The sequence below is a fragment of the Vicia villosa genome, linkage group LG6 (assembly GCF_029867415.1).
Source record: "Vicia villosa cultivar HV-30 ecotype Madison, WI linkage group LG6, Vvil1.0, whole genome shotgun sequence".
NCBI classification, from domain to species: domain Eukaryota; kingdom Viridiplantae; phylum Streptophyta; class Magnoliopsida; order Fabales; family Fabaceae; genus Vicia; species Vicia villosa.
Window position 1 is genome coordinate 157,063,778 of NC_081185.1, and position 11,152 is coordinate 157,074,929.

An 11,152-nucleotide genomic window follows, 5' to 3' on the forward strand; every position below is an offset into this window, starting at 1 on the left:
TGGTCTGATACGCGCATTTATTTATATAATATATTTATTTTTTCGTATATCAAAATATTTAGATCAATAATAATTTTTTTCCTCTTATATTATTCTTGGATCATAAATATTTGAATCATAAATATCATCTTTCTTATATATAAATATGTAGACAAGAATATATTTGTTCCCGTATTCAAATATTATTTATGTTTAGATATCATTAGAATGAAAAGTAAATTTACGTATAAAAAAATATTTAGATCAATAATAGATTTTTTCCCGTATATCATTTTTGAATAAATTTTTTTTTATCATAAATTCCATTTTTCGTATATAAAAATATTTAGATCAATAATAGATTTTTCCCGTATTTAAATATTATTTATGTTCAGTATCATTTACAAAAATATTTGAATCAATAGTAAATTTTTTTATATAAAAATATTTAAATCAATAATAGACTTTTTCCCGTATACCATTTTTGAATTAAAATTTTTGGATCATAAGTACCATTTTTCATATAGAAAAATATTTAGATCAATAAAAAAAAAATTCCCGTAGACAAATATTATTTATGTTTAGGTATCGTTTACTAAAATATCTGAATCAATAGTAAATTTTTGTATATAAAAATATTTAGATCATTAATAGATTTTTTCCCGTAAACCATTTTTGAATTAAATTTTTTTGGATCATAAATACTATTTTTCATATAGAAAAATATTTTGGCAATTATAGATTTTTTCCCGTATACAATATTATTTATGTTTAGGTATCATTTATAAATATATCTGGATCAATAGTAGATTTTTGTATATAAAAATATTTAGATCATTAATAGATTTTTTCCCGTATACCATTTTTGAATTAAATTTTTTTGGATCATAATTACTATTTTTCATATAGAAAAATATTTAGGTCAATTATAGATTTTTTTCCCGTATACAATATTATTTATGTTTAGGTATCGTTTATAAATATATCTGGATCAATAGTAAATGTTCGTATATAAAAATATTTAAATCAATAATAAATTTTTCCCGCATATCATTTTTGAATTAAACTTTTTGGGATCATAAACACCATTTTTCATATAGAAAAATATTTAGATCAATTATAGATTTTTCTCGTATACAAATATTATTTATGGTTAGGTAATGTTTACAAAAATATCTATATCAATAGTAAATTTTCGTATATAAAAATATTTAGATCAATAAAAGATTGTTTTCCCGTATACCATTTTTGAATAAAAATTTTTGGATCATAAATATCATTTTCCGTATATAAAAATATTTAGATCAATAATAAATTTTTTCCGTATACAAATATTATTTTTGTTTAGATATCATTTATAAAAATATTTGAGTGAATAATAAATTTTCGGATAAAAAATATTTAGATCAATAATAGATTTTTTCCTGTATACCATTTTTAAATAAATTTTTTTTAATCATAAATAATATTTTTCTTATATAAAAATATTTAGATCAATAATAGATTTTTCTGATACAAATATTATTTATGTTTAGGTATCATTTACAAAAATTTATGAATGAATAGTAAATTTTTGTATACAAAAATATTTAGGTCAATAATAATTTTTTCCCTTATATTATTTTTTATTAAAATTTTGTGGATCATAAATACCATTTTTTTTAAAGAGTAAATGGAGTATAGAGAGATTAGGGTAGAAAACTAAAAAGGTGAAGAGAGAGAAAGAATTGTGAAAATAAGTTATAATATAGTTGAATAAAATATTAAGATATAATGGACAATTGTGTGGATAGACCAAAAAACCAACAATTTTAATAGGTGTACAAAAAGTAAGGATGGGTAATTTTGTAAAAACCAGAGCCACTTATTTTCTTATATTATAGATTAGTTTGAAGAAAGTTTGCCGAAATTTTATGGGGTGTATTTAGAGATGCATCCTTAAAAACACCACTGAATTCATTTACTATGCGTTTTTCATTTAGCTTCTTTATTTAACTGTTCAGTGATATTTTCGGAGATGTATCTCCGAAAATGTCAAGCGGGAAATTGAATATAGTAACATCTTGCAAAATCATGTCTCATACACTTCATACCACCTCCATAACTCAAAAGAGAGCAAAAGAAGTTGTCATTTAAGGTAAAGTTCACTCATTTCATCCCTCTTTTCTTGCATTAATCTTGTTCATGAACTGAAAAAAATATACTTTACGTCCGAATGTGCATCTCTAAATTCACATATGATTTGGAGGTGCATATCCAAAATTTTCTGTAACTGTGAGTTTTTTAAACCATTTTTCTATTTTGACTCATATTAGATATGGTGCACCTGAATATGTTTCCTAAAGCTGCTGTAAGTAATGATGTAAAATTGGATGAAGCGAATGATGATGTCAAACCATATGAGGTGAAGGATAATGTTAAAGCGAATGAGGTGGAGGATGATACAAATCGGTTGTTATCGAGATAGATGTTGGTCAACACTTTATAAATGAACAATTGTTTACTGCTCGTGAACATATGCTTCAATGTGTTCACATGGAGGTCAAGAAATTGGGATTTGACATTGTAATCGGAAGGTGTAACAATGGTTCTAATAGAAGGACAAAAATTACAACTATGATATGCAAGAGAAATGGCATGTATGTTCCATTGATTCAGAAGTTGAAACATGTTGACATCAGATCGAGAAAATGTGTCAGTTTAAATTCCTATGATACTGTAAGGTGAATGATACATGAAAATTTAATGTGGTTTCTGGTTCACATAATCATGCCTTGAAAATCGAGCTAACCAGTCATCCCGTCGTATGTTGCCTTAAACCGGAGGAGAAGGAAATTGTTTCAGTCACGTCTTTAATCAGGGTGGTGCCAAAAAACATACTTGCAGATTTGTAACGGAAAAAAGCTGAAAGTGTTTCAAATATCAAACAATTATACAATGCATGTTATCGAAACAACATGGTGATAATAGGTCCAAGATTCGAAATGAAACAACTTTTAAATTTTTTGAAGGATAACCATTATGTTTCTAGGTACAGAGTTTGTGAGAATAAAGTCATTGTTCGTGATATATTTTGGACTTATCCCGAAAGTATCAAGTTGTTTAACACATTTCTCACTTTCCTCATAATTGATTCAACGTATAAGACCAATAAGTATAGGCCTCTGCTTTTGGAAATTATTGTTGCTACTACTACAGAGAAGACTTTTTCAGTGGGATTTGCATTCCTGGGATCCGAGAAAGAGGTCAAAGTTACACGGGCCTTGAAAATGTGCAACACTTTATCGAAATACCAAGTAAATACGCCAAATGTAATTGCACTGATCGAGACACCGCACTAATGAATTCAGTTGCAAAGGTGTTTCCTACATCCTACGCATTACTTTGTCATTATCACATTACAAAAAATGTGAGAAGTTGACTCAAATTTGCAGTAGAAACTAAACAAATCAAGGTTAATGACGGAAAAATGGTCAAACCTGGTATGGTGTTGGAAAAGATAATAGATGTATGGAATGGTATATTAAATTCATCCACAAAAGACTTGTATTTTGTCTCTGTAATGCATTTTGAGAATATGTGTCAAATATCCAGATTTCCATAAATACATTGAAATTACTATTACAGACCAAGTGAAGAAGAAGATTGTTTATGCTTTGACCGATCAGGTTAGACACCTCGACAACACAACAACTAACAGATTCGAATATGCACATTTAGCACTGAAGAAATGGTTGGGATGCCTTGAACCAAATGCTCCAAAACCAACATAATGAAATACAAACAAATTTTGGTTGGAGCATTGTTGTGTTAGAACGTGGATTCAAAGACAACACTCTCTTTTCGCAGTTAGTTGGCAACGTTTCTCATGCGAGATTGAATTTCATTTTTCATGAAGCGAAGCGATCAGAGAAGAGAGGTTCAAATAGTTTGAAGTGTGGATGTATAGTTAGGAAGAGTTGCGGTCTTCCATGTGCTTGTCTCATTTCAAAAAAGAATAATCTTGATGCCAGATACGTATGGATGAAGTCAACAGTTATTGGAAAAGGGTATGGCTTGGTGATGATGGTGTGATGAAGGATAGTAAAAAAAAGGTATAACTATCATGACTGAGTGGGAAATAATCCAAGATAAATGTCTAAAGTAGATGACACGATGAAATTGTACATCAAAGAGCAGTTGAGGAAGATTGCCTATCCAGAAACCATAAATTTGAAACCCCATTCAGAATCGGTTAAAACTAAAGGTGCCCCTAAAAAGGTCAAAGTGACACAAGATGATAATTCAAAGAAGCGGTCTCCATTCATACTTTGAATATGTTAATTCATATTTTCCAGATTCTCCAACTCCAAAGTCTCAAAAAAGTGTTTACAAGGGTGATCGCATTAGCAAACCACCTTCTTCACCGCCGATGCCGAAAATAATCTTCATTGAAAAAATGTCACTTTTTTTTTGCACAAACACATTGAGCGGATTGTAAATGTCAAGGATGATGATAATTTTGGTTATCAGGTCGTATTAGGCTTTTTCGCCAACAATTTTTGAAAGAGTTGACGGCGCATTAAGAATTCTACACATCTCTATATGAGGAAAAAACATTTGGATGCTTACTCTTTGTGTTAGTGGTCCCACACTGTTTTCAAAATAGATATGCTTCCTTGAAATGGAGCATCTTATAGTAATTGCATATAACATGGTGAGTATTATATGGTTTCTCAAAGATATTTTTCCACTTCGGAGTGGCCCACCTAAAGATCCTTCCAGATTAATCATGTCTATTGGGTGGCTTTTAAAATCGGTATATTTTGTTGAGGTTTATTTGAAACAGGGGTGTCTTATACCAAGCACATCATTAGATGGACGACATATTCCACTAAAGAGGCAGAAACTTGGTCTGATCACTTTTTGGAAAGGATGGAAGAGTTCACCAAATTAACTGAGTTAGAAAGAGAATCAAATAAGGAAAAGTCGAAGGAGAAACTAGTAGTAGATTGATGCGGTCATTCATCTTTTGAAGCATTTTAGATTCTAATCGATACATTTTTTTGAATGTATTATCGTCAACAATATAATCTTGATACGATTTAATACATAAGTAATATAAAATCAGAAATGATGGTGTAAATGTCGACTGTTTCTGTTTACAAACTTTATGGTTTACAATTCTTGTTTATGTTTACCAATTTCTGCTCTATTTCTGGTTCAGTGGTGATTCCATATATGCCTATCTTGATAAACTCATACTAAATAAAAAAACATGACACTTTATGGACGTTCATATATGTAAACACTATTTTTTTCGTAAAAAAATAGGGTGTATCCGGATATGCATCCCTGAAAAAATGCCATGATGACAGAATAAGGTTTCTAAGGTCAAAAGTGATCCAAAACTTGTATAAATAAGGTGTCTCTCATCCCATATTTTCTATAAAACACACCATAACTAGAGGATGAATACATATCTCCATCTTGCATTTGTGTATTTAAATGGCGAGAACAGACCTCTCGCCGAGGACATGCCTCTCACCGATATGATATCCAAACTGAATATTCTCCAGCAATATCCAGAAATTCGAAGTATTGTCAAGCTCGAGTATCATTCATGCTCGTTTGACGAAGGGAATATATTATTCACCAACGTTGAACTGAAACAGATGAAGATTTATAGGTTATGTGGAGTACTTTTTGTCGTTATACAATTAAGGGTTTGATTGAAGTGGATGCGAAGATCGTAAGATCTGTCGAAGATATTATCAATATGATACCATATGTTAGAACAAACACAAGAGCAAGAACACAATCATTATTCACATGAGTGATGCACACACACTTGAAGTGCTTAAAGCTTTGTTCCTACACTCACACTATTGATAATTGAGTGAAGAGATTAAAGATTGGAATGCGAGGAACAAAATTATTACACTAGTAATCAAATTTAATATAAAATTATTTTGGTTCCTAAAAAATATTTATATGGACCAAAAACATATTTAACCCTAGAATTTTCCACCTTTTACTCGTTTCTCAAGTAACACCAAAAACAATATATTTAACAAAAGTTAAAAATGTCATAACCACGTATCATCTCGTAGACTATCTGACTAAACCTCTCTCAAAAGCTTCTCATGAGGGGGCGTTGGACAAACAACTCAAATTAAGGAAACAAATAAAATTAGATACATATCTTTATTATAATGCAACACATACCTCCTACTAATTGTTATCATTAATTTATTTTATTTCCCATCCATTATAATGATTTCTTTTCCATTTTTTTTTTGTAATTATCACTCATAATTCACTTGCCTTGTCTTACTCCATGGATCGAAAAAACTTAAGTGTTTTAATCCATACTTAAATTTGTCTAAATATATAACTTCATATCAAATAAAGATATACAAAAATATCATAGACATTACAATTTAAATTAGATAAGAAGATAATAAACACACATTAACTAAACAAAGTTAAAGAAAAAAAGGAAAACATAACACTTGCCTAAAATAAAAAGAACTATTACTTTAGGAAACACTCCATATGATCAAAAATCTACATCAAATAAACAATGATCATCATTTTTGATAGCCATAAATCATTTTCAATATTGAATCTAAATAAACTCGATGATACCTGACACCTCAACAATCGAGTCTTAAAATGTTATACCAATTAAAATCAACAGATGCACCAAATTATCAAATGTCAAATTAAAGTTAGACTTTTGCCTCCCTTTTTATTCACCGTAAAAGAACTTAAAACCCTAATAAAATATGTAAAGCATATGGCATAAACATCACCACACACCTCAAATAAATTAAAATAAAGGATAATTCACATCTTGAAAATAATGTAATTATGAATTTTTAGCTACTATAACATATAACGCAACTAGTAACATTTGCAAAAGGGAGTTTGAACAATAATTTTGAATGTAAAATTACGCTTGAAATAAAAAATAATACAACTTATAATATAAAATTACAATTAATTCTTGAGACAAAACCAATTACACTAAATAACATTCAACATATTAAAATTAACTCGATATAATCAATTTCGACACCTCTAAAAATAAAAATAAAAATATACACTACACCTGCTTTGATGGTCACAAGTTTATAAAGATTAAAATACTTTTTGATCATGCTAAAGATTAAAAAAAATATTTATATACCTTTATACAAACAAAACATCGGTCATCACAAATTTAGCTTTGAAACAAATATTGGAGATACACTTTAATTTGTTTGCTTCATCATTTATGTATAATTTTCATCCATCTTAACGTGTTAGGTTCTTCCCCGTGGATTAATTTTAGTTTTACATTTTTCTTCCATGCCTGAAATAAGAATAAACAATGTTTAATGTTTAATGTTTAATGTCTGTGCATTTATAATTGTTACATCGTAAAATGAGTTAGCATATTCCTGTTTCAAAAATCATGCAATTATGAAAATGATTGAAAAGTTAACTTGATTATGATATTTTTTTTCTTTCGATGATCAGAATTTTTTATGAGGAAATTTTAGACTTACCTAGAATCTTTTATGGTTGTTTGAAATCTTGATGAAAATGCTTTCTTCCCAATCAATCTAGGTTCATGTTTCTCTTTTTTCTTGGCTTCTAATCTTGATATATATGTTTTATTTACATCAGCACGATCTCTTATTATATGATCATTCTCCTCATGTAAATTATCAACAGATGAAGAGTTAGCCGAAGAAAGAATTACAAGCAACATATTTAGCTCAACAAGAGATGTGTTTGAAATTTGTGAATGACATGATGTTATATTTTCTTCTTCCCCTTCATGTTTTTCTATCCTATCTATCCCATTGTCTATTTCTTTCTCGGTTTCTGCCATATTTTGAACAAAAAATGTCACATGAGATCAAAGTTTCAATTTGATTAGAATCTTTGTATTTATGTATTGACATACACATGCTTGAAATTATTTTCTTTAGGTATATTAATAGATTAGACATGTAAATAAAGAAAAAGAAATGAAAGGGTGCAAAAGAACTACCTAGATTAAAGATGCTCAATAAAGCTATTCGTCTAATTTGAGCTTAAATTTATATATTTCCCCCCTTAACTCATTATTTTAACATGTGAGGTTACTGATGATAAATCATGCAAATTCTTTATCATTGGCTAACTCATAAAATCGATTAACTCATAATATTCTAAAAATATTAAAGGTTATAAATACATGAGAAAAGTTGAATAATGACTAATTAATTTGTTACGAAGACAAATGTAATATGACCTATTTGTGTTGTTTTATTAAATTACTCATTTCTTTCACTATGTGTGATGTAGATTTGAATACTCTTATATTTAAATCTAAGATAACGATCGACTTATGTGATAATCTAATTATTTTTAATAGGAATATCATTTATAATTATTTTATGTTGAATTTGAATACATAAGAGGATTGAAATTTATATAAGTGTGATCGTTTTGAAATAATGTTTCATAATAATAAGAAGAAAAATATCTAAAATCTAATTTAGTTCATTGTCAATTATAAATTATGATAAAAATCATTATATTTAAAGATATCAAATATTTATAAAAACCGTTAATCCAATTTGAAGTGTGTTTAAATGTTAAAAAGTTATAATCATATGAGTAAATTGTATTTTTACATTTATTTTATGCATAACTTATTAATATAAAATTTTCATTCATAATAAGTAAATGTTGATCATGACTTTGTGGAAAGAATTATAATATTTACGACGAACTTAAGGAGAGCTTGCCCACAATTGCGATTGTGAGTTAGGAAATTTTTTTTATCAAATCGATTCTTAGTTTGAATGAAAGAAAATTCATCGTGAGGTGGTCAGGTGTCTAACTTACAACATCGGGTGTGTATGTAAATTATATATGAATCTTGCTTTGTATTATGATATGCAATTTGATATTTTAAATGAATTTTTCCTTATTATGAATATCAATTAAAAAATTATTTATATACTTGATCTAAGTTGCATTGTAAAGTATCACACATTATGCACTAGCATATAATTGTTGGTGTAACAAGAAACAACAAGTAACTAAAATATAAATATATATGCAACCAACTGACAATCTTTATTCCCTTTGTGTTTTCATCTTCAATAATATGGATACTTTGTAGTAATATCCTCTCACAAGTTGAAAGTTGGTATATGTACTCCATATTCAACTTGAATAGCAATGTGTGGAATGGTCATGGAAGTAAAGGTTTAGTGAACAAGTCAACTAGTTGATCTATGGATGTGACATATAAAAGCTTCGTTCTGCATGCAACTTGTTTATCTCTAATAATGTGACAATCATTATCTAAGTGTTTGGTTCTCTCATGAAATATATATTTGGTTGAATGTGCAAAGAACTTTGGTGATCACAATACAAAGCTAGTGTTTAATGCAAGTAGCTTCGAGATCTTTGAGGAGGTGGAGTAACCATTGAAGCTCGCGGCTGCTAATGCTTGATAATCAACTTCAGATGAATGTCTTGAGACTGTGAGTTTTTTTTTGTTCTTCATGGAATGATTGACTTCCCTAAGAAGAAATATTGATCTTAAATTGATTTCTTTGTGTCTAAGCATCCTGGCCAATCTACAATAGAGCATTCATTCAATTGGATGGTTGAATCTAAAGGGAAGACGATGTCACGACATGGACATGTTTGTAAATATTTCAAGACTTTAGTTACAACATTAAGGAGAATTATGGTGGGTTCTAAAAGAAACTAGCTTAGTTGTTGTGTTCAAAATGTTATATCAGGCCTTGTTGCATTCAAGTATATTAACTTGCTAATTAGTCTTGTGTATGAAGGAATGTCAAGATATGGAATGCTCGAGTCTTAATGTAGTTTAGATGATGGATCATATGGTAATAATACAGGTTTGGAATTGTCTAACAATGAATTATCGGGCAAGTCATGGAAATATTTTCTTTGACTAAATGAAATTCCATTTTTTGAATGTGCAACCTTAATTCCAAGGAAATGTTTAAGCTGGCCTAAATCCTAAATCTTATAATATTGTTGTAGTTATGATTTAATGGAATTGAATAAAAAAATATTGTTACCAATTATGATCACATCATCTATATAAACCTAAATAATTTTGAATGAGGAAGATGTTCTTTTAATGAAAAGTGAATGGTCTGAATCAACTTGTTTATATTGGTGTTGAAGAAGAAAAATGATAAGTTTTTAATGGCATTTTCTGACAGCTTACGTAATTTAATAAAGGAAATTGACAAGCTTACATATTGAGTTAGGATTTGATATGCAAACACCTGGTGGAATGATCATATAAACATCTTTTCGAAGCACACCATGCAAAAATGCATTATTCACATCTAGTCTATTGAATGTCTAATGGTTTAAGAAAGCTGGCGTAATAACAATTATGATAGTGGCGAGTTTTGCAATCGGGGAGTATGTTTCAAAAAGGTAAAGGCCTTTAATTTGGTTACACCCCCTCTCAATGGTGCCATAAAATTATGATAGTGATAAAGTTGTAGGACACGCATCGGTGCAGAGGGAAAGATCCTAAGCCTCCCAGACACCTATTATTTCTAGCCCGGTCATTCTAGAGGTGTCGACTTTTAAAGGGTCGACATCTAGGGGTCGTGTATCTTCGACTACGCCATCTCGTAGGAGACATGTTTACCTACTGATGCACAGGAGGCACCCGAGGCCCCGTAGGAGGCACTTGAGGCCCCACATGAGGCACTCGAGGCCCTGCAAGTGTTTCGGGGAGGCCTATCCAACTTATCATGGTTTCCCCTATACCCAAATCATACTGCCAGACATGTTTGGGACGACGGGGTATTCATCAACCATGGTCAGAAGATTACGAGTATATAGGTGCCTAATCAACAGTGGTTTATGGATGTGTTATGATAATTCGGGCTGAGAGGTTTGAGCAAGACCGATTATGTTACGATTAACCATTGTATGCTATCTGCGTTTGTAGAGAGATGACACTCAGAGATGTCATCATTCCATCTCTCACATGGTGAGATGTCTATCACAAGGGACGATGTCTCGTGTTTGCTGCATCTTCCGATCAGGGGGAAATTCTTATATCACAACAGGATCAATAAATATGAGGTACTGGTGATGCTGGTAGACTATTTGGGAGCTGACCTAGAGGAAGCCATGATGG

The 11,152-nt window shown here is 29.9% G+C and overlaps 1 protein-coding gene across 1 annotated transcript; it reads right to left on the minus strand.

Moving 5' to 3' along the window:
- Nucleotides 1-6,944: 6,944 nt before the first annotated feature.
- LOC131612918 (uncharacterized) lies at nt 6,945-7,901 on the minus strand. Its single transcript, XM_058884658.1, has 2 exons — nt 7,515-7,901; nt 6,945-7,318 (listed from the first exon to the last, which is right to left on the minus strand). The coding sequence occupies exons 1-2, from the start codon at nt 7,841-7,843 to the stop codon at nt 7,300-7,302; spliced, it is 348 nt and encodes a 115-aa protein (XP_058740641.1). The 5' UTR covers nt 7,844-7,901; the 3' UTR covers nt 6,945-7,299.
- Nucleotides 7,902-11,152: the final 3,251 nt, after the last annotated feature.